This window comes from Balaenoptera borealis (assembly GCF_965194805.1).
Source record: "Balaenoptera borealis genome assembly, chromosome: 1".
In the NCBI taxonomy this organism is placed as follows: Eukaryota; Metazoa; Chordata; class Mammalia; order Artiodactyla; family Balaenopteridae; genus Balaenoptera; species Balaenoptera borealis.
The window spans coordinates 138,545,935-138,569,837 of NC_138860.1; the positions used below are offsets into that span (position 1 = coordinate 138,545,935).

General features: G+C 41.6%; 1 protein-coding gene across 3 annotated transcripts in view; it reads left to right on the top strand.

The window, feature by feature from the left end:
• The window catches only part of JAK1 (Janus kinase 1), a 143,723-nt gene that overhangs the window by 87,705 nt on the left and 32,115 nt on the right, over positions 1–23,903 (top strand). For 2 of the 3 annotated variants that reach the window (XM_082356602.1, XM_082356601.1), the window contains exons 2-7: positions 3,703–3,785; positions 10,294–10,417; positions 15,849–16,002; positions 19,262–19,425; positions 21,311–21,653; positions 23,218–23,403. In XM_082356602.1, the coding sequence (XP_082212728.1) occupies positions 10,389–10,417; positions 15,849–16,002; positions 19,262–19,425; positions 21,311–21,653; positions 23,218–23,403 (876 nt within the window). In that variant the 5' untranslated portion in view covers positions 3,703–3,785; positions 10,294–10,388. Of the gene's footprint in view, positions 1–3,702; positions 3,786–6,584; positions 6,784–10,293; positions 10,418–15,848; positions 16,003–19,261; positions 19,426–21,310; positions 21,654–23,217; positions 23,404–23,903 lie in introns of all 3 variants that reach the window. The other variant, XM_082356600.1, reaches the window with a different exon arrangement.

Here is a 23,903-nt window from a genome sequence, read left to right on the forward strand (position 1 = left end):
ATTAATATGATCTACCTTTATGTCTGTCGTCTCCACCGTTCAAAATTTAATTTTATGTTCTTCCTTTAATAGATACCTGTATTTCAAAAGATATCCTTGAAAATATAGCAGGCTTTCCATATCTTCAGACACTGATTTCTGGAATTTTGCATCTTACAAAATAGTTGTGCTACCCCGTTTATTGCAGTTAGTCCTGTTCAGACTCACAGAGTCACATTTTGTTTCTGTTACTTTTCCATCATTCACAAAGTATTAGATATACATATCTCTTGCATAAGACTTTTATAAACTAAAAAATTCAGAATTCACAAAATTTCCCTGATTTTTTTTTTTTTTTTCATGTAAAGTAGCATCTGCAAGATTGAGCCACTAAAGTAATGGCTAAAGCCACTAAAGCCACTTTCTTCACTGGAAGAAAGGCATTTTCTTTCAAATCCTTGAAAATTTATAAGGAGGTTAGGGTAGAAGAATTCACTGCTATCATCAAAAAGCTTTTGATTTCTCACTTTTATCCTTACTATTTTCTGAGCTTCTTTGTATTCATTTGAGTTGGGAATGGAACCCAGTGAATCATGTTATTTTTAAAGGGTGTTGTGTTGAGTGATTCCTACTGGTCAGTTTTTCTAGCATTAAAGATTTTCTTTTTGTATCTTGGAGCAAGAAGCTTGAATTGATTTCTTGGAATTATCCAAAGTATTTATAAGCTGATCTTGCTCTTTTCCTACTTGTTCTAAAAATAAGTAGTTAGAGCATGTTGTTTAGTTTATTCGGAAAGAAATGTTACTTGAATGAGGCCGTTGCACAAATGCTGTAGCACAAAAAACACTTGTCATCCTGAATGAGTCGTCATTTCATATAAAGTGGGTCACCAGTCTTAGGTTTAAATGTTTAGCATACCTTTTTTTTTTTTTTAATTTATTTTATTTATTTATTTTTGGCTGTGTCAGGTCTTCATTGCTGCACGCGGGCTTTCTCTAGTTGGCGGCGAGAGGGGGGCTACTCTTTGTTGCGGTGCGTGGGCTTCTCATCCCGGTGGCTTCTCTTGTTGCCGGAGCTCGGGCTCTAGGCACGCGGACTCAGCAGCTGTGGCTCGCGGGCTCTAGAGCGCAGGCTCAGTAGTTGTGGTGCACGGGCTTCGTTGCTCCGCGGCATGTGGGATCTTTCTGGTCCAGGGCTCGAACCCGTGTCCCCTGCATTGGCAGGCGGATTCTTAACCACTGCGCCACCAGGGAAGCCCTAGCATGCCTTTTAAGTGCTATATGGGTGTGTTTAATTTTTTATCATTGGAATGTCAGTTTTCTGAGAACAGGGATTTTTGTTGTTATTGAATCAGTCTATAAAAACATCATAGTAAATGCATATTGTCAAGAAATTCTGTTGCTGATCTTGATTTCTCAGAGTTTAATCTCTAGGCTAAGCATCACAAATTGATACCATTTTATTGTCCTGTCCAGTAATACTGGAAGTCAGTTTGAAAATTATTAGGTACAATGTGACTTCAATACAGTGTTGCTTGTAATAGAGAATGAATAATGGAAAAACCAAACTCTTCTTGATTACGGATTTTGATAGAACCCTGGTGATTGTAGTCTGATCCTCAATCCCCATGACTCCTGTGTTCAAGTAACATGTGATCTGATGGTGCATATTAAAATGCTTTTGTGAGTTTAAAAAGATTTATGCAGTAGCCCCTCTTAAAGAGACTGATGGAACTTCAGGTCTCTTCCTGCTCTAAAAGGTTCTGAGTGTGCGTCCCTCTTCTGGTTTGGGGCACTAAAGCATGGAGGCCATCTGGTTGATTTCCATTCATCCTTGGCAGCGTGCTGCCGGAAACATGGGGTAGCAAGGCCCCAGGCGTGCTGTTAGCAAGTATGAATGTGCTAGTGCTGTTCTTTACCCACGCCTAAAAAGGCGTATTGGAGGGATTTCCCCATTTATGCATCTGGAGAGACCGGACTGGCTTCTTCCCTCTACAGGACCTTTGCATATGCTCATCCTTTACCCAAACTGCTTTCTCCCCACCTCCCATGATAGCCGTTCCATCTCAGCTCAGTGTTACTTCCCTCTTGAGTCCCATGCTGAATCACATTCCTTATTATATGCTCTCTTTTTCCTTCGTGGCATTTTAAGTTCTTTATGATTACTTCTTTCTGTGCATCTTTGTTTGATTCTTTTAGTCCTGTGGACTGTAAGCTCCACATGAGCAGTGACCATATTGCTCTTGTTCTTCATTGCGGCCTCCTGGTATAGCTCAGCTTTTGGCACGAAGAACTGCTCAAAAATAATTGTCGAATGAGTCTCCTGAATGTGGGATTTGAACACCTGCTTCTGAGCCAAAGCAGGGTATTAGATGTAGCTAATTTCAGATTGCTGTTTTGCTGCAGGGCAGGGTATCTATTTATGTAAGTAAAACAATTGGTTATATTAAATTTTTTAAAGCTGAAAGTATAATGATTTGTTCTTTGAATCTTTTAAAAACTGTCATGACAAAATAGCCAAGTCAAAGTCATCACATCAAAATTCATACTTCTATCTCCTGCCTGGCCTCCTATCATTAGTTTTGCCTTATCCACTGCAGAAAACCTCCCCAAACCAGCCCTCTCCAGTGTCAGTCACCGGAGTTAGCAAGGGGCATAAAGATGATATCATGCCACACCCACTCTACTGATTTTAGATTGCTTTTGTGTTTTGTGCCATCTCCCACTTCGACTGTAATGTCCTGTGGGAATGCTGGCCTTGCAGCCTCAGAGGTAACTCATCTCCCTTTCCCCAGGCACCCCTCCACTTCTGCCTCGTCATGGCATGGGACTGTGCTCTTTGTAAAACTGGATTCTGATAAAATGTGTGGAATGACCAACAGAAAACTGAGACAATAATCTGTATTAATTTGGCAACCATTTTCAAATCACTAAGAGTGGTTACTCCTTATTTGCAAAACATAGTTTGATTTTACTCTTAAAAAGAGTTTGTGAGAAGCACCAAGGAAAGCTGTTAAAACAATGCAGAGCTGTGTAGGTGGTGGCGGCGGTGGTGTTGGTGTTGGTGGTAAGAATGGGACCAGGTACTTTAATTTTACAGAACCAAGCTGGTATTCTTGTTTAGTATGAATAAGGCTTTGAGGTGAGGTTGGGAAGTTGGGAAGACCTTTATTTGCTGCCTAAGTTTTCAGATAAGAATGACTCAAAAAATATTTGGTGAACTGAAAGCATCATTGGTCAGATTTGTTCCCAGGCCCTCCTCCGTTCACCATACCATCTGCTGTTTCACCATTAAAATGAAGCCATGGGTAGGCTGGATTGGGAAGAGGGTAATTCTAAAGGAAGTGGAAATGGGAAATAGAAGTGCATATCTTTGGGCCCCTATACTATTGTTCACAGCCTCAAGAGAGAGGTTGTTGACGGAAAAGGCACACAGTCCTCATTCACACTGAACAGGGCACTCTACACCAAGAAGCAAAAGTCCCTGGCTTCCTTTCTTGAAGCAGTGAAAATAATATCTTCTTTGATGTTTACACCCTAAGATGTCTCTCTGTCCTCTCAGTGTCCTCATCAATGTCCCCCCACCCCCCGCCCCGGCCTTCTTCCTCCCAAATGCTTTTTCCTGTCTGCTTATGGTTTGGGCTGCTTCCTTAATGAACGTGTCCTCTTATTTTCTGATGCAATTACCTCTGTAGCTGATTTATTTATTTATCTTTGTCTTTAGCTCAGCTCTGAATGGGTTTTGGAAAGTAGAGAAGAAAATCCAGTCTGCTTTTTGGGGGGCATTGGACAGCTGGATAAATGCAGGTATGTACATTGGCATTATTTAAAAGAAAGAGAAAGGAAAATAGCTTCTATAAAGAATAATGAAACTGATCTTAAACTTACAGGACTATCTGTGCTATATCCATTTATTTTTCAATATCGTTATTTTAATTTTTGTTCATTCCAAATGTTGCATGTGCTACTTTGGAGATTTTTTTTTTAACTACAAAAGTATGGCAAGTACAGTCTAAGTTCCCTTGTAATCTCTCCTAGATATTCACCACTGTTAACAATTTATTGTCTGTTTTTCCAGATTGTACAAATGCATAACCAGAAGGATCATAATATACATGTTTTGCTTTTTTCATTTTGCAGTGTGTCATATACATCTTTCAGTGTTGGGTCAAATAGTTTTATGTCACCTTAACAGCTGCATAGTATTCCTTTATGTTGATATTCTTTTTTTTTTTTCTTTTATAAATTTATTTATTTTTGGCTGCGTTGGGTCTTCATTGGTGCACACGGGCTTTCTCTAGTTGTGGTGAGCAGGGGCTACTCTTCGTTGTGGTGCAAGGGCTTCTCATTGAAGGGGTTTCTCTTGTTGCAGAGCATGGGCTCTAGGCGCAGAGGCTTCAGTAGTTGTGGCGCATGGGCTCAGTAGTTGTGACTCGCGGGCTCTAGAGTGCAGGCTCAGTAGTTATGGCACACGGGCCTTAGCCGCTCCGCAGCATGTGGGATCTTCCCAGACCAGGGCTCAAACCCGTGTCCCCTGCATTGACAGGTGGATTTTCAACCACTGCGCCACCAGGGAAGCCCTTATGTTGATATTCTTAATTTTGTTTACTGAGTGTTCTCCTGTTGGACGTTGTATTTTTGTTTTTTATTTCAAATGGTGCCACATCTTGTGCATATATAATTATGTATATTTGCCTGATTATTTCTGTAGGGTGAAAGTGTATAACACCATCTTTGAATTCTTCCCCTGCCATGTCTGTTTAGACTCTTAAGGACAAAGGTTTTTTCTTACATTATAAAGCAGACTTTAGCTACTTTGTTTTCTATCTCTGTTTTTCATTGTTGGGGTATAGTTGGAGGCTCAGTGTTGGGTTTTAAAACTTTCTTGCTTGATAGTTGATCTGAACCTTAAGGTAAGTTATGAGCTAATCTTTCAGCCTGGTCTCTGGAAAATTTTGATCTTCAGATTTATTTTGGAGATTAAACAAGTAAAACCAAATGCCTCTTGGTTTGTAGCATTGAGGCATATCTGGTTCGTGTCCTTCCTGTAAATATCTCACCTCACCAGGGCAGCTAATGGACCAAGCACATGAATTTGGTGAAGAGAACTGTGACTGCAGCCCTCCCTCCGTGACTTGTTTTGGGTCATTCTGCAAGCTCCGTGCTAGGCACTGGTGATACAAATGTGAATGACACAGTCCCTGTCCTTAAGGAACTCAGCACGTGGGAGTGAGAGAGGGACAGACAGGTGAATAATAGGGTCGTAATTCAGTGTGGTGAGTGCATTGTGGTGAGTTTGAGAGAGGACATCTAACTCAGGAGGTGGGATGGAGGTTCAGAGGTGACTTCCTGGAGGAGGTAATGTCCGAGCTGAGTTCTAAAGGCAATTGAAGTTTGCCATGAAAGGGATGAGGTGGGAAGGCACTCCTGGTAGAGGAATTAGCATGAGCAAAGGCAGGAAAATGAGATAAACAGCTTGGGGGGGTGGGGGGGTAACAAGAAGATGGCAGCTTTGTGAGTTTCAAGCCTGCAGTAAGAGGCCGAGAGTGATATAACATGAGATGAGGCCAGTGTGGCTAGCCGGCCAGGTGATGGAGGGCCTCTGTTAGGAGCTTAGGATTGGTCTCTAGATTAATGGGGAGCCTTTAGAGGATCTGAGATGTGCTAGGGGGACATTACTTTGGGGGCTAAGTGAAGGTTGGCTTGGTAGGCAGGAGGAAAGTAGGAACCTGGGGTCAGGGAAATTGGTTTGAGGCCATTGGTGCTGGGGTGAGGGGGAGAAAGAACATGCAGGACTTTACCTAGTTCCCCTCTCTTTTCTCACCGTGCCCAAAGCTCAGTTGCTGAGGTTGGCTCTTTGATCCTAGTTGCTCTCCCCATTGAGGGGGCTCAGGTGAGTAACTTATTTGCAAGCTTCTCACCAGTGGGTTCTGACCTTTTCAAAGCAAGACTTCTCGCTCACATTCTGGTGCCACAAAGTGCTGCCCATCGTCCTGCCTCTCCGTGGGGTGAAGAGACCTGGCTCCACTCATTAATTCTCATGACCCATTCATGTGGCTTATGAACATGAATTGGTAGTCCTTTTGTGTGTACTGTCTCAGAGCCAGCCTGGGCTAGGCTCTAGGGGCATGAAAATAGGTAAGGATGGTTAATGCCCTCCCTGAGCTTGCCGTTTACTGGGAGGTAGACATAAAAGTAAAAGACAGTGTAATTTGTGCCAGTAGGTCTATTCAAAAGTTAAATGATTCCAGTAGAGGTAACAGGAATATTAATAATGTTAACATCAGTGGTTCCAGAATGAGGCACATTTTTCAATTACAACTTGTGTGCAAATAGAGAAAATAAATTCAGGTCATGTCTAAAATTACTCTGATTTTTGACAATATGGCCTTAACCATAATTCATGAGCGTGCATAATTGATTACTTCCCATGGTTGCACCTGCTGTGAGCTCTGATACATTTGATTTTCAGGGAGGGAAGGGGCAGGGGGAGGTACTTATCCAATACCATATCTTTCTGCTTGCTTACCTTCAAAACACTCTTTCACCACTTAGTGCTTTTAGCACATAGAATGACCGCATAGTCTCCTTTTCCTTCTACTACAGTATCTAAATATAAAAGAGGACTGCAATGCCATGGCTTTCTGTGCTAAAATGAGGAGCTCCAAGAAGACTGACGTGAATCTGGAGGCCCCTGAGCCAGGGGTGGAAGTGCTCTTCTATCTGTCGGATAGGGAGCCCCTCCGGTTGGGCGGCGGAGAGTACACAGCGGAGGAGCTGTGCATCAGGGCGGCGCAGGAATGCTGTGAGTACCGGCAGCTGCCCAGGGCCCAGCAGGTCCCGGTGTCTCTGCCCCCGCACCTCCACTGAGTGAAGAGAGGTGTGGGCTCTGGGAGTCATTCGTTCTGCCCTGCCTCTGCCACTGACTTGCATTTGACCTTAGGCCAGTGAATTTAATTCTGAGACTGTCACTTTTCACTTTCTTCACTACAAAGTGGCTTATTCCTGCTCTGTCAGTAATGAGCTGCAGGGATACCAGGGAATGATGCTCAGTTTTCTTATTTCCCCTATATCTATGAAATTGGAATAATATCAGCACTAAATGAGTGAAGCACCTGGCACAAAGTTACAAGCTCAGAAGTGCCATCTCTCAATATATTAATTGTTTAAAACTTCTGAAAAGTGTGGTCTATCCTTACGCTGCCATGACCTGCCTCCTTATTGCCTGGCACCCCCCTCCCTGCCCCCTGCCCCTGCAACGTGACGCTAAGTTGAAGTGAGAAGTTAAGTGTCACTTTGTGGCTTGGTCAGATTGCCAAGTTGTGAAAAGGAAGGGCAGTGAGCCTGTGAACAAGACAATCATTTTTTCTTTTTCTTTCTTTCTTTCTTTTCTTTTTTTTTTTTTTTAAAGTGAGCCTTGTCTTACTAAAGTTAGTTTATTGCCCTTAGACGGTAGGAAACCAAACTGACTAACAAAATAAAGCCCTTCATTATCCTTTAAACTTGGAGTCATTGGCAATTTTTGCCTACCTGCTTTTAAATGACAGGTAAAGTTAATTCATAGAAACTGAAGCTCTAATCCACTTAGATCGTGGTGGTGGTTATACAACTCTGTAAATATACTAAAATTCATTGAACTGTACACTTAAAATGGGTGAACTTTATGGTATGTAAATTACATCTCAATAAAGCTGTTTTTAAAAAATCAACTCATTTCATGATGATAAATTAACTAGCCATGATGGCAGATAGTCTGATCCATGCTTTACTTATATCATCTTTAGTCCTCAGAACAACTCTGCGGGGATAGTATGGTTGTTTCAAGAGTCAGCTACCTTGTTTGTAATACAGCTTGTCTAGAAAACCCATTTTCTTCCTGATATGTCTTTCTGCTTAAAATGCTTTAAATACAAGAGTTCCAATAAAAGGGGAGAGGTTGGTGCTATAGGGAAGAATGTAGTAGATCCTTACTGACTAAACATGACACTAGATAAAATTGGCTGAGTTACAGATTATTATGGGGAAAATGCATTAATATTTTAGGGTTACTTTGACTAGATAGCAGAGTATGTAAGGAACCAGCTTTGGACAGCAGTTTTAAAAGTATTTGTAATTAGCAAAACAACTAGATGTAAGTTGGTGTTTCTAAGGCATTTTTTCCCCTTTACCTTGAGATTTGATTTATAGTGTTTATTCTCTTGGCCAAGCTTCTTGCCATCAGCATAGCAAGTATAAACCTTAGTTTGTTAGCAAGGATCATTTGTACAGAATTGTTGGGCTGCAGTTAGTGAGAGATAGAGGAATTGCTGCTAAAGGAGATGAGAGGGGAGAGCCTGTGAATCTGAAGACAGACACAGCCCCTGTATCCTGTTACTCTGGGCTCAGGGTCAATTTGGGGCATCAGTTTTTAAGCCCAGTCTGTAGAGAATGAGTATTACCTTTTGTAACCAACTCAGGGGATTGTTGCAAAAATTAATAAATTTTAAAAATAGATGAATACAGAATACCACAGATTCTTGTAGCTATTATTATTATAGTACATGATGCTTTGGGATCTGTATACTTCCTCATTTTTCACCAATATATGGTAAATTTTTGTTCTTTTAGCTCTCATTATTTACCCCCTCAGTACCTCTATCTAGGTTTGAATGCCAGCCCTGGATTTTACTAGTTAAGTAACCCTGAATCAGACTAAATCTCAGAGTTTCTTTACCTGTAACATGGCAAAAATAATACTTAACCACATTAAGTGTTAGGAGAATTGAAAGGTAATAGATGTGTGTTAGCCTGATGCCCAATACTAAGCCCTCAGTAAATGTTAGTATTGTTACTATTTTTCAGTACTTTTATATGAAAGGTATCTTTCATCTTCCTATTTTTAAGTAGTAATATTGTTTGAATCAGACCTGTGGTAGAATTATAGACCTATCCATGATTATAGATAAATTATTCTTCAAATATGTATGTTTCACATTCAAATATGGATATGTATAAAGAAAAGCTAGATTTCTAGTCCAGTCCACAGAAGCCAATTTATGAATGAAAACCTATTGTTTACGTGAAACATAGTCCTGATAATACTGGATCCAAAAGCCATTTGCCATTTTTCCCAAGGGAAAATGCTCTTTGAAATTTAGCTCCATCTTCTCTGTTACATGGAGGAGTGTAACTCTGAAGGGGTAACTCCCAAATATCTTGAGAAGCAGGAGTTGAGGAATTCAGCAGAGGCATGGAGATGCCAAGAAAGCTGTAACTTCTTAACTTAGTGTGTATATTGGAGAGAGTCCCTGCCTAGGTGGGCAGGGCCAGCGGGGGTCCCAGTCAGTGTCAGTCTCACTTCAGATGTCTGAGTTGGGAAACAAGTGCCAGCTACCTCATGTTCTCCCACGTTTTTTTGCTTTTAAGTTCATTGTATCTTAGTTTGAGGCCTGACCACACATGAAAATATCAGCAATGATTGATTACTTGCGATCGTTCTCCTATCTCCCCCGACACTTTTAGATTACAGGTCTGTGTAATTTTAATCATGGGCTCAGAAGTGAGTGGAAAGGTACTTTCCTGGCTTCATCATCTCCCTTACCTTTTCGAACATTCTTGTATCAAAGGAGGCGGTTAGTCAGGTAGGGAGGCAAGGGAGCACTGTCGGACCACCTTTTGTAAGCATATATGTTCTTGCTAGTTGGCTACCAATAAAAAATATTTTTGATAACCATACAGAGTACTTAAGAAGTATATTGTTATTAATGGCAATAGATTTTAATCACTGATAGAAATCACTTTGGTTATTTATTCTAACACACATTTCATGTGCTACTGCCAGGAACTTGTTCGCATGTTTAATGTGTAATCACAGTGTGTTAGAACTGTTTAAACATTTTCTGTAGGAGACAGATTAGGGATTTCTCAAACTCTAGGAATGTTTCTCACTGTGATTAACAAGGTGCACATCAGGTGGTATCTGGGAGCCTCTCAGATGGCCTTTTTTTCTTTGAAGCAGGATTTGGTAAGACTCTGTCATAGACACTGTAATGAGAAATATTATTAGACTTTTATTTTTAAATGGTTTTAACCTGGTTTGCCAGGAGCTATAGTATATATTCCTGGGGAGCCATAATTTTTTATTATTTTGTTTAAAACTGCCTGATGGAACATGGTTGGAAGTTGTATTTGGTATTTGGCCCTAAGAGGATGCGAACATGACCTAGATTCTTTTTGGATAAGACAATTTCTGGTCTTTGTGTATGTTGTGCTTTGGAAACAGATGGCCAGATTTATCTATCTTTAATTTTCTGATGTGTTCTTTACTTTTCCCCAGGTATATCTCCTCTGTGTCACAACCTCTTTGCCCTGTATGATGAGAACACCAAGCTCTGGTATGCTCCGAATCGCACCATCACCGTCGACGACAAGATGTCGCTCCGGCTCCACTACCGGATGAGGTATGGGTGCCTGCTGGGCTCCCTCACGCAGGGACGGGCGACGGTTAGCCTGGAGCCCTGAGTCACTTACCAAGAAGTATTGTAGTCATTTTTATAATCTGTAAGCTTTGTATTTGCTTGGTATGAGAAAGGCCTTCTTCAGTATTTGGAAAACAGTTCAAGGTGAGTTTGACCACCTTCTCTGCCATATTTTAGAAAAGAAATCATTATGATGCAGAGGGTATTTTGAATAGAATTAATATCCTGCAGCAGAGTTTTTCATTCAGTGAATCATGGATATGAGTTTAATTTAGTGAGTTATGACCAGGATTTTTTTTTAAAGAGAGAAATAGATGAGGATAGATAATATCAGTATATATACATATCCTAAGAATATTGTTTTTTAGAACTTCAGTTTGAGATATATAATCTGTCTGTATGTACTAGGTCATGATATAATAAAATATGTTTCTTACTAAAAGTTGCAGCTAGAGAGCTTGAGAAACACTGCCTGATGTAGAAACCTAGAAAATCCTAGCTTGGTCTTGTTCTAAAGAGGTGAATGTTTTGATCCACTGCCTGAGGACTTTTGTCTAGTGGGGCTGTAATTTTTCTTCTGGTGGGTACTTACTTGCCTTTTCTCCCATATTATAGACTTTGTTAAATGTCACGTAGTCTCCCAAGGTGGCACAGGCAGTCAGTACTTCACCGCTGTAGTCTCTTGAGTTTATAAGCGTGTTTGTTCTGTACCTAGAATTGAAAGTATGTTTGTTAGATACTAGTTAAGCATACTTTCACACGTGTATTTAGCAGAGGAGCTTATAAATAGGGTGAATCCTATCTGAAAAGAATCTTAACGTACATAGATGTGATTAAGTCAGTGGGTTAGCTCAGATGCTAATGGAATGCCGGCTCATGCTGGAAAAGCCCTGGAGATCTCAGAGGCCCTCAGTATCTTAGCTGCTGTTTACTCTGGGGAGTCAGTAGAGTTGTTACCATTCCACAACGGCCCGGGTGTTTTTCTCAGCGGAAGCTGAACCAGATCTACGTTCTTTGATAATCATCCTGGGGCTGACTTTCCTCTTCTCTCTGTACTCACCCACAGTCTCACCTTAAGAGGAGAGGTGTGTGTCATGTGAGATTTCACGCCCCAGATTTAGGGAAACGTTCACCCCACCCAGCTGAGCCTTCCGACTATATTTGGATTTGTTTTTCAGAGTGTAATCTAGCTTTCCGTGGCCTGGGGGTTGGCTATGTGACCCAGCATTGAAACATGTATTTGCAGCTCGAAGTCTAGGAAGTGAGGCATGTCATTGAGTTCTAGTTCTTTCCCTCTAGGGTTTTCCACTTGGCTCGGAATCTAGAATGGTAGAATCTGGGACTTGGAAGAGACCTGAGTTTGCCTGATTCAATTCTTCCAATTTTTTAGGGGGAAACTGATGTCCAAAAAAGAGAAGTGAGTTACTCACAGTTACACACATAGTGAATCGTCTTGTTAGCATTAGAACCCTCTTTGAGGCCTTAGTCTTTGCTGGTCCTGTGACTGCCTCATGATTAAAAGCTGTCTTTGCCAGCTCCCTGTTTATGTTAGCTGCCAGGAAGTGCATGGCTGCCTCATTTTTGGCACCTTGACTTTGTACCTGACATTGGGCTTCAACAGGATATTGCTTTGTTACCACAAGCTCTTTGAACTTGGAAAAAAAGATCCCACCCTAAGCTAAAGCATTTGCATTACAACCAACTACATAATTTTGAAACCTCATCATCTCCCCACTGAAGAAGGTGTAATATGAAAATAGATGTTGGTGACTGTTTCAGCGGAATCCCAGCTCTGTGTTCTTGTACTTTAATTATAGTTTTCTGCCTTTAGGTAATTTTGATAGCTATTGTTTTGTAATGTATCTTAATATAAGACAAGCATATTCTTTATTCCTTTTTAAGTAAAAAACATTTTCTTGCCTTTTCATCTAAATGAATTTTACTATCCATTAGTAAAGTTCTATAGAAACCTAAAGAGAATTCGTTGTATATAATAGCTGTACATAAACTTAGAATATGTAATCATCTGTAATATAATTTTCTCAAAAACTTGCAAGGAAGGCATATCTCTTATTGGCAGGTCTGTCTATCCCGCCAATAAGGGGGATAATCTCTCCCTCCCTCCTTCCTTCCTTCCTGCAGTGTTCTTCCACATCATTCTGCAAAGGAATATCAGCAGCTATCATACTACATTTATTTAGATCATTCTTAATTTTTTTCCTTTAGCATGTTGTAATATCAGAAATTGGCCCAAGTTTAATAATTAATTTTGAAAGGAGCGCACAATTTCTGTCTTCAGTGTACTTACTAGTTTTGTCTTATTAGCGATTAGGAAGATGTTGATTTTTTTTTTTTCCTTGAAACATTCCCTGTTGTTACATTTATTTATTTATTTTTCTTGAAGTATAGTGGATTTACAATATTAGTTTCATATGTACAACATAGTGATTCAATATTTTTGTAGGTTATACTCCACTTAAAGTTATTACAAAATAATGGCTATATTTCCCTGTGCTATACAATATATCCTTGTTGCTTATGGAAGATGTTGATTTTGGCAGTTAACTGATCTAAAGGTTTTTTCTTTTTATTGTCTTATTAAATAGAGAGCTGTCAGCCTTTGACTATAGGCAATTTCCAGAGATACAGCCTTGTTTTAGGCTCCCTTCAGCCTTTCTGTAGTGGAGAAGCTGCACATTGCCTTATCTTGTCTGAACATCTTACCAAAAGGCTTCCAAGGCAAGGCTGGTCTCGCAGGGCTCAGACAGCAACCTCAGAAAATGTCCTCGTTCAGCCCCGAGGGAGTATGATGGGTCCTTGGCTCTTTATCATAGAGACTCAGCGGGGTGTGGGAGATCCATGGCTCCAACTGGTTCAGGGAAAATCTGTCTTCAGTGTTGCTCTTTCAGACAACTTCCTCCATCCTTGAATCCTTTCCCCCCTCATCCCAGGTAAGCTTCCATACCATACATAATTCTCATTCTCTCATTACCACCTTCCTCCACTCTCAAACAGAATTTACCTGTCCTGCGTGCCCCTCTGTCAGAGCCTCACTTTGAACCTTTGTATATGGAGTGCCCGGCACACGATTAGCACTCAGAAGCTCTTAGCTACTCTCTTAATCGTCCCATTTAGACCCTCTCACCTGTCTCCTCCCAGGAAGACCCCCTGGAACTTATAGTAGATCACTAGATTATTGTATGAATGAAGAGAACTCTCCATTTTGGATTTCCCTCAGCAGTCAGAGGAGTTGGCCACGGCCTTGTCCATCTTTTTCTGCCCCAGTGTCAGATTTCCTGTATCTGCTCAGCTGGTAGGGCTGGTTCACCTCTTACTTTCTGCCTGCCCAGGGCAGCCGATCCTGGAGGAGTCCTCCCCGCCTTGCTCTGTTCTGCCCTTGAAGAGCAGGCACCTCAGCCTGGGGGCAGCATGAATGCTGGCCTCTGTGTCAGCTGAGAGCCTCAGGCTTCTACTCTCCTGTGGGAAGGTACGGGGACAGTCCTGCAGCTGTGGTTTATGCTGCATGTGGACTCTGTGGATACGTGGCTCTTTCTGTCTGAGAGAGAGATGCCAAAGGCCACAGTCAAATTATCAGTCATTTCCGTGAGTTATGTGGAAGATGGGCTGTATAGAATCACTTGAAAGTTGTAAAATGTTGATTTTTACCTTTAAAGTAACTTCTTATCCATCGTTTCCATTTTAATTGCTGCTTCTTGAGTTAGGTCATTCATTTGCTGTTTCTGCATCCAGCAAGCGTGTATTAAGCACCTGTTATATGCCAGGCGCTGGGGATTTAGCGATGAGCAAGGCACTGAGGCCTCTGACCCCACAAACCTCACAGCATTGCCCAGGCTGCTGTCTTAGGCGCCTGCTTGTCTCTTGGCCTCTCTCATTTTAGTCCATTTTCTGTGGGGCTCTCTTCTAGTGGGATCCTGCCTCACATCAGTTTGTCTCAGTCTTTCCTCTGCCTTCTGTGTATGGTCCAGACTCCATAGCCTGGTATTTATTTATCCTAGTCCCAACTCCCTTCCCCAACCCTTTACCCTTCCCTGCCACATCCCCTGGCAGAGGCAACAACTTCTTCCTCCTTGGTACTCCTTTGGCACCGTATCTGAGACACTCATGTTCAAGAAAAACTTATCTATGAGACACAATGCCTTGGGCTCATGATGTTATTAGGGGTCCACAGAAGTGTTTTAATTTTATTAAAATCAGGAAAAAAAATAATCCAGCCTGGATTATATTCATCTTTATACCAACATAGTTGTAAAATATAACTTTAATATTTCTTTTTACGGAGGAAAGGAAAACTGTGTGGGGTCCATGAAAGTCACAGTGTAGCCCTATTTATGAGATGTGCCCCCTGGATTTAACTGATTGCCTATAGACGGAATTCACAGCAGGCGGGGACTGTGCCTGAGAACCCCTTGTGTTTCAGAGCCTGGCCGAGGACCTGGCATGCCCTAGGCTCTGCAAATATAGCTCACTGACATATCTGAGTTTAACGGCAGCTCCTTTTTGGGAGGTTTTATATGTTCCTTCTCCATGCCGTGGTGGTTTTTCATCAGCACATGGGCATGTCAAGGGAGAGAGGCCCAGGTACCCTCTGAGTCTGTAGCCTAGAGCTGGCCTGGATCAGCTTGGCTCAGTCACTTTCACGCATTCCAGAACTCATTGTGTTTCTCTTACAGGTGGCAGAGGAAAGTAGTAGTGGAGAGAACAGGCTTGTGGTCTTAGGTGACCTAGCTTCTCGGAACCTCAGTTTTCCTCATCTATAAAATGGAAACAATGAAACATACCTTGTACAGTTGCTGTAAGCATTAAATAGCATAATGTATATAAAGCATTTATTAGTTCAGGGCACTGCAGCTGATGCTTGTAGTAGTGTTTGTATATTTCTTCTGTTTTAAAACTTTGTTCATTGTAAGATTAAAAAGTGTCAGTAACAGCCATCTGAGAATTAGGAAAGACTGCTACATTAACTGTATGTCTTGACTGTATGATGAAACTAGATTTCAGAAATGTTAAACTGTGAAATAGGTCTTGGATTCAAGGCAGGCTGGCGTTACTAACGGTGGAGGGAGTTGCTGGACTAGCATCTAGTTCTAGACAGCAGTGTTTTGCTATCTAGGAAGACGGAGTGGAAATTCCTTTGTGATTTTAAGGAAGTCACTTTATCTCCCTGAGTCATAGATGAGGTTCTGGCAGTATGCTCTTCACAGAGTGCTTGTAAGAATGAAAAGAAAAGGACCTTATAGACAGTGAAGCGCTACACAGATGAAAGGTCTGTCTGTTTACTTCTCAGGGAAGTTTAATCTCTGGCACTGATCGCTCTGGGTAGAACCAGGACACCTCTCCCACGCATGCCAAGGTCCCCTTTCCCACAGTTAACATTCATCTTCCTGCCTTCCAGGTTCTATTTCACCAACTGGCACGGGACCAATGATAACGAACAGTCAGTATGGCGACATTCTCCAAAGAAGCAGAAGAGCAGCTACGAGAAAAAAAAAGTTCCAGATGCAACCCCTCTCCTTGACGCCAGCTCATTGGAGTATCTGTTTGCTCAGGTAAGATGTTGGGCCCAGGAGAGCCTGGAGTTTGTGGGGTGGGTAGGACATGGTAGGGGTCAGATTCCCTGGTGCAGCCGACCATGGTGGCAGCTAAGATGCTTTATGGCCTGTTCCATGGGTAGTTCTCACCAACCCTGGACTTGCCCCAGGTGAGGAGGGGGAAGGCAGTTCAGCATCCAACAGGCTGGTTATCCCACTTGTGGGCTTTTTGGGCTTTACTTCTTCCCCATTCCTTTCTTTTTCCCCCCTCCTACCATTTCAGTTCGTGTCTACGGTGCCTCCTGTGCAGAGAGCAGAGGGGAGCTATAAGTGAGGGAAGGTGTAGTTCAGCAAGGCTAATCACGAAGGTACTTCTCAGCAGTCACAGAGAGGAAGGAGGTGGCCACTCTGAGTCACAGTGGTGGCAGGGTAGAATGATAAGACACTAGAAAAAAGCCAGAAAGGGAAGTTAAAGTCACCTAAATTACATTACCCTGAGATAACTAACATTTTTGTTTATGTGCTTCCTGATTTTATCATGCAAATATGTATTATGCACTGTGTAGTTTTTGAAAATATCTTATTCTGAGTGTCTGTGTACTTTTTGCTAAGGCGCTGCAGAAACTGTGGTGAACAAGACAGACATGGCCTCTGCAAGCACCAGACATATAGTCGAGTTGGACGAACAAAACAAGCAGATAAAATGATACATAGATAATACACAAGAAATTGTGAAAAGTGCTATGAAGAAAAAGGCCTTTGTCATAGAGAATATGGGGAGGGAGGTTTGAATGGGGAGACCTAATTTAAATAGTGTGATCAGAGAAGATCCCTCTAAAGAAGTGGCATTTATACTGAACTTTGAAGAATAAAAAAGTGTCTGCAATTCTAAGGGAGGAGTGGGGAAAGTATTTCTTCAGAGTAGAGCAAAGCTTTTCAAAAGCAGCACTACTGACATTTTGGGCTGGTTAATTCTTTGTTGTAAGGGATTGTGGAATATTTATCCACACCCCTGGCCTCCTCTCCTTAGATGCCAGTAGCACCAGTGTAGTGGCAGTAGAGTTGGAGAAAAATGGGTGGATCTGCGATTAATTTTGGAGATGGATTTGATATGATTTGCTTATGAGTTGGATGTGGAAGGTGAGGATATTTGAAGAATCGAAGAGAATTTTGAGATTTATTTTGGGCAATGTTTGATAGATAACGGAGTGATTCCCTGCATAGGGAAGACTGGGAGCAGCAGGTTGGAGAAGAGGTGGAAATTAGGAGCTCTCTTCTGAAGATACCTGTGAGATACACAAGTGGAGATTTCGGGTAGGAAATCGAGTGTGAGACTGGAATCCAGAGGAAAAGTCAGCCTTTATTTAACTAATCCTTGTTTCTGAACAGTTTTGGTTTTTCTTGATTTTTTTCCCCTGTTACGCTATCACTGTTACAAAACAGCCTCATACATACGTCTAAATATGTGCTCTGTTTATTATTTCCTTAGGATATACTTTTACACGTATGGGTTATGTGCCACAGTTGTATTCTTTCGTACAGCTTTAGTTGTGATTGCACACTATCCACGTTCCATAATATACCTGAGGACTGGCCTCAGAGACAGTAGAGAAATGGGACAGGGCACAGCCCTGGGCAGATAACTGTGTGGAAAAAATAAGTGAACTGGCCATTTTCAGATGGGTCTTTTTGAATTCAGCCTCCCAGTTTTACATATATTCATTTCTGAGATTGATTCTTTTACTTTTTTGGGAGAGGAAGTGTAAAAAAAGAGGGCACCATACTTCAAGAGTAAGTATTATATTAGAACCTGACTTTTCAGAGCTTCAGGAATGAGTTACTTAAGGTAGTTGTACAGTGATGTTGACAGAAAATCACAGCCAGACAAAATAGTTTCAGATTTTGTTCTCCTCTTCACACATTGCTGGTGGAGATGATTGTTGTTGGTCCTTGGTAGTTTGTAGAAGAGGTCAGTGTCCTTTTCTTACTGAGAGGAACAAGAAGTCTTATCTTGGGGAAAAGGGGGAACTGCAGCAGTGAGAACCCTCCGTCCAAAACCCACTAAACTAAAGTTGATTCAGGGAAAGTGAGTGTCTTCCTTATGTAGGAACACCACCCCCATACTTCATGTCTGCCTCTTTTCGAGCTGGAGAAAGGCTAACGAGGTCCCAATCCTAAGAGCTCTGTACACTTCCAGTCGGTGAGTAAAGACTGAGTGTGACTGTAGCACAGTGTTGCAGAGCCGTAGCCCTGCAGTCACATCTGGTCTGACCCTCTACCCCACCACTCACTAGGTCCCCAGCTCCCACAGTATTCTGTCTTTCTACTTGACTTTGGTTTTGGTAACTACTTGAGTTTATATATTTCTGTTTGTTTGTTCTTCTTTCTTTCCTGGAAACCTCCGTAGGGTCCGCGATGTGGTTTGGTTTACTGCTGTATCCCTAGCACCTAGAATAACATCTGGCCCGTAATTGGTTCTTGTTAATCAATGATTACCAAGTGAGTGAATGAAGTTATTTAACCTTTTGGTGCCTTAGATTTCTCAGCTGTTAGGCAGAGATGGTGATGTTAGCAACCCCCTCATAGGGCTGTTGTAAAGATTAAGTGAAATAGTAAATGAGAGGAACCTCGCACAGTGCCTAGCACTCAGGTTAGGGCTTAATAAAGGGGACCTAGCAGCCTTCACTGGCTCGTGGAATGTGGCGTGCCTCAGTGAGTGAGGGGGTGTACTTTGGTGATACATTTCACTACCGGAAACTTGAACAGCAGATGTTGAAAAAACTTACGTGTGGTAATGATGCAGTGTAGACTCTGGATTCCTTCTCCTTTCTGTAAATCTACACCAGAAGGGTGTGTGGTGCTCTGTCATTTATACACCGGTTCGTTGTGGAGTTAACAAATAATCAAACCCCGGACAGCTGTCACGTCCCATGCCCTGGTGCAGCCCAAGCCTAGTACATGCTGCTTTTCATCATCACTTACATGGGAGCCCCACAGAGGGGCTTCATACCGTTCACCAGCACCCAGCATAGTGCTCAGTGAGTGTTTATTAAACGAATGAATTAACCTGGGGAGACCTTTCCCAAGCCCCTTCATGCCCAGCTGTTGAGAAAGAGCTTTGGTGCCAGAGAAACTCTAAATCTCGTTAGTCTCATTGCTGTACTGCTTATTGGGTAGCACCTCCCTGTATGGGGAACCTTCCTCTCAAGATCAGAAACATGGGTGGACTCTTTGAAACTTAAGTGGTGGTTCCTTTCTTCTCACCTCTGCTCCAAAGGGACAGTATGATTTGGTCAAATGCCTGGCTCCCATTCGAGACCCCAAGACGGAGCAGGATGGGCATGATATTGAGAACGAGTGTCTGGGAATGGCCGTCCTGGCCATCTCCCACTATGCCATGATGAAGAAGATGCAGTTGCCAGAACTTCCCAAGGACATCAGGTAAACCTTCCTGCTGGCTAAAGACTTGATTGTGGGGATGGTGTTATTTTTGTATGTTTTCATACATCTCAGCTTAACTACTGCCAGCTCTTGGCTGACTACTGCTCTCTGCAGAGCGCAGCTCTTTTTTAGAATATTTATGAAAGGTAACACAGTTACAACTGTGTCCTGATTTTGAATGTTGGCTGATGACCTCAGAAATTTGTACTAGGGTGACAGTTGTGAGCTGGGGTGCCAGTCAAATTAGTGGCCTGCATGCCCTCCCCCTTCCTCTCTGCCCATGCTGGGCATTGCCATCTATCACTGAACTTTTTCCTTTTGTGCTGGATCTGTCCTAAAATCCTTCTGATTATAGCTCTACAGGCAGCTGTTATCGTTCCCGGCCAGAACTAGTTCACTAGAGAGCCGCTAATTCCGATGTGAAGCACGATCAACTGTTACCTTAAGAAAACTGTATTTACTTAAAATTATCATTTGTGATCAAGTCTTTGTGAAGGATTATTGAATCTGCGTAACTCCCACTCATCTATGAAATATGATTTTTATTTTAATTTTTTTTTGGCCGCACTGTGCAGCATGCGGGATCTTAGTTCCCCGACCAGGGATCAAACCTGTGCCCCCTGCAGTGGAAGCGCAGACTCTTAACCACTGGACCACCAGGGAAGTCTGGAAATATAATTTTTAAATCAGTGAGCTATTGTGATTGTCATAAGACAGTCTCATTTTGAAGAGGGAATTATTTATAGCGGTGTTATTTGTGATAGGTGGCATGTATCTTCTCATAAGGTTACTTCTTGTATCTCCTTGCCCTTGACCAGAGTCTGGAGCAGATCACAAGTTGTTCCTCAGAAATGCAGGGACTGATTAGACATAAACGCTGTTCTGCTACTTTCTCTGTGTTCTGTGGCTTTTGCTCTGGGCACCTCCTCTTTATTTTTTCATGAGGCTAAAGTAAAAAATGATAACTCTCCTCTGATTTTCCTCTCTTATTACATTAATCTAAAAAAATTACAATATTTGTTGGGGATAAATTTCAAACTCCACAGTTTTCCACGGTTGTGAAACCATCTGTGCAGCAGGGATTTCCCTGTGCCAGGTGTTTTTTCAGGCCTGGGAGTAACAGGCCGACGGGTCTCCCCACTTTGACCCCCAGTGGACTTGTTCTCTTTTTCTTTGGTGTTCATACTCTTCTTAAAGCTGGCTCCTGTTCTAGCAGTATATCCATTTGCGGAGATTCTGTTAGTCACAGATACTCTCTCATTAGCACCTGGATGGGTAACTAATCGTTCAGTTTACTTGTTGATCCATTTAATATATCTGAGACATTTGCACATGGCAAACACTAAGTCTTTTGTATTTAATTAGCTTTTATGGGTTTTTTTCCCATTTCTTGTAAAAATAGTTTTTGATCTTTATAGAAAAACTGTAAAATAGATAGGCAAGTAGAACATACAAAACATCTTCCGTTACTCTTGACACCTTCCAGACGGCTTTCTAACTGATGCTGAATCTTAGTAACAGTGTTTATGTGAACACCAGTGTGCACAGGAACAGTGACACACTAGCAAACAAAAACACAGATAAGTGCATTTTGCTGCCTGCCTTTGTGACCCAGAAAATCTGATGATTCCTGTAGGAATTCCTATTTCAGTAAAATCTGTGGAGCATGTACTTTTCTCTTTTCTTTCAGTCCCTGTTCACCTCGATCTCCTTACGATTATCATCCTCAGAGTTTTACTCCATCTAAGACCCTCTGGGAGTAGACCCTTCTTTCTCATTTGGCAACACAGGGAAGGAAGATTTATAGACTTAGGTTTGTTTCTGCACTATTCTGCTAACCTATACATGAAAAAGAGACTTTTTTTTTTTTTTTACTTTGTTTCAGCTACAAGCGATATATTCCAGAAACATTGAATAAGTCCATCAGACAGAGGAACCTTCTCACCAGGATGCGGATAAATAACGTTTTCAAGGATTTCCTAAAGGAGTTTAACAACAAGACCATTTGTGACAGCAGTGTGTCCACACACGACCTGAAGGTGAAATACCTGGCTACCTTGGAAACTTTGACAAAACATTATGGTGCTGAAATATTTGAGACTTCCATGCTACTGATTTCATCAGAAAATGAGATGAATCGGTTCCATCCGAATGATAATGGAAACATTCTCTGCTATGAAGTGATGGTGACCGGAAATCTTGGAATCCAGTGGAGGCAGAAACCAAATGTAAGTGCTGATAGGTGGCTGATCAGAACAGAACATCCTGTGTCACATGGTGTGTTCCGTGTATTCTGTTGGGATTATCTCTTTGCATGTTCATCACCCCTGTCAGCTGAGTTTATTTCATGGGCTAGAGACCATGTATCATTCATCTTTTATTGTATCCATGTAGCAGTAGATCTAAAATAAATATTTATTGAGTTCTGTAGGGAAACAGATATATAATAACAACATATACAATATGTAATAATATAGTAATAACAGCAGACATGTACCAAGTGCTCACCATGTACCAAGTCCTTCTCTAAGCATTTTACATGTATTAACTCATTTATTCCTTAAAACAAATCTGTGAGAGATAGTACCATTTTCCCTATTTTGTAGATGAACACAGAGGCACAGACAAGTTAAGAAGCTTGCCCAAGGTCATAACTAACTAATAGTGATTATGCCAAGAATTGAATTTAGCCCTCTGGTTCCGTGAAATAGAGTAATTTTTCTTGCAATTTGGAGCTTCTTTTTGAAGTGTTTGTTGGATGAGGCAATAGAGCAGAGTGGTTTAAAAGCATGGGTTTTAAATCTAAATAGACGTGGTTCAAATCCTAGCTCCACTGTTTATACTCACATGGCCTTGGGAGGGTTACTTCACATATATCAGCCACATATCATTCATCTATAAAATGGTGATACTTAATGTATTACCTCATAGTGTTGAGAGAACTGAATGTCGTTTAGCACAGAGCTTGGCATATGATAAATGTTCAATAAATTATTATAGCTGCTATTGTCATCATCATCATTATTATTGTAAATAATAATAATGTTGAAGTAAAGGTGAGATTTACTTTCTACTCCTATTTTATTCTCATGCTAAAATAACAATGCCAAACACTTATCAAGTGTTTTCTGTGTAGTGTGGGTACTGTGTTAATAAGAACTTACCTACTGCTCAAAGAACCTTGTGAAGATGTAAGATCTCTGATTATGGATGAGGAAATGGAGGCACAAAGAGATGACCTAACAAAGTAACTGGCAGAGGCAGGATCTTATCCCAGATCTCTAGTCTCCAAGACTTCTGCTACACAAAATACGTACGCTTGTGCAGACATGTATGACTCCCTAGGTTATCCAAGCATGGGATTCATACCTTCTCTTGAAAATTCCAACTTGAATATGGCTGTAAAGTCAAGACAATCAGTGATAGATTCTAAAAGGAGAAAGCCTGTGTTCAAATGGGGGGACCTGATTGTAGATGCGTGTCTAGTGAGCAGTTATTTCCGTTCCTGAGTTTGCTTGCACACTATAGATTATGTAAAGAGTTTAGTCAGTGTGTTCATTAAGATCTGTTCCAGGTGTAGGATCCCAGGCATCCCTGATGGGACCAAACAGGCCCATGGGGACCCAAATAGGCTCATGGGTGCTAACTCTCCCAGTTCTCTGTCAATCCAGGCACGCTGGCTTTCTCCTCCTCGGCTGCAGGCCTTCTGTTGGTTTGCCAGGAGAAAATGAGAAATACCAATAGAAAATGAGAAAGCTGACTTCACTCTGTCACTTTTATGTATCTTATCAGGTTGTTCCTGTTGAAAAGGAAAAAAATAAACTGAAACGGAAAAAACTGGAAAATAAACACAAGAAGGATGAGGAGAAAAACAAAATCCGGGAAGAGTGGAACAATTTTTCTTACTTCCCTGAGATCACTCACATTGTAATCAAGGAGTCTGCGGTCAGCATTAATAAGCAGGACAACAAAAAAATGGTAAGTTTGCTTCAGAAGTGATTCAGCCTGGGTCTGGTGTTGGGGGGGAGACTTTGCTGAGGACAGTTACGCAGCATGTGCTCTTCAGGGTTCCTGTCCCAAAGAGAAAATCTTATGATCGTCTTATTTAAGCCAAAAGGTCCCTATTGCTGACATTGACATTATCAATGTCTGTTTTTAAGTTACACGGGTACATTCTAGTGCCTTTCTTTGGTCTTCAAATGTGTATCTGCTTCAGGATTTGCTGTCTTCCCAAAGATATTTCAGCATCAATATTTAGTTCACAAAAGTTAGTGGATTTGAAGATAAACATCACTGAGTGAGTGTCAGCATTTTCTCCCAAGGGCTCCTGCACAGCCTCTCTGCTGAGTTGGGTGGGTCATCTGGAATGAGGTCGGTGGGAAGCCCCACTTTGCACTCGAGCAGACTGTCTAGCCGGTGGCTCTTGCCACAGTGACAGTCCTCATCATGGTGTCAAGCACACCCAAGTGACTCTTGGA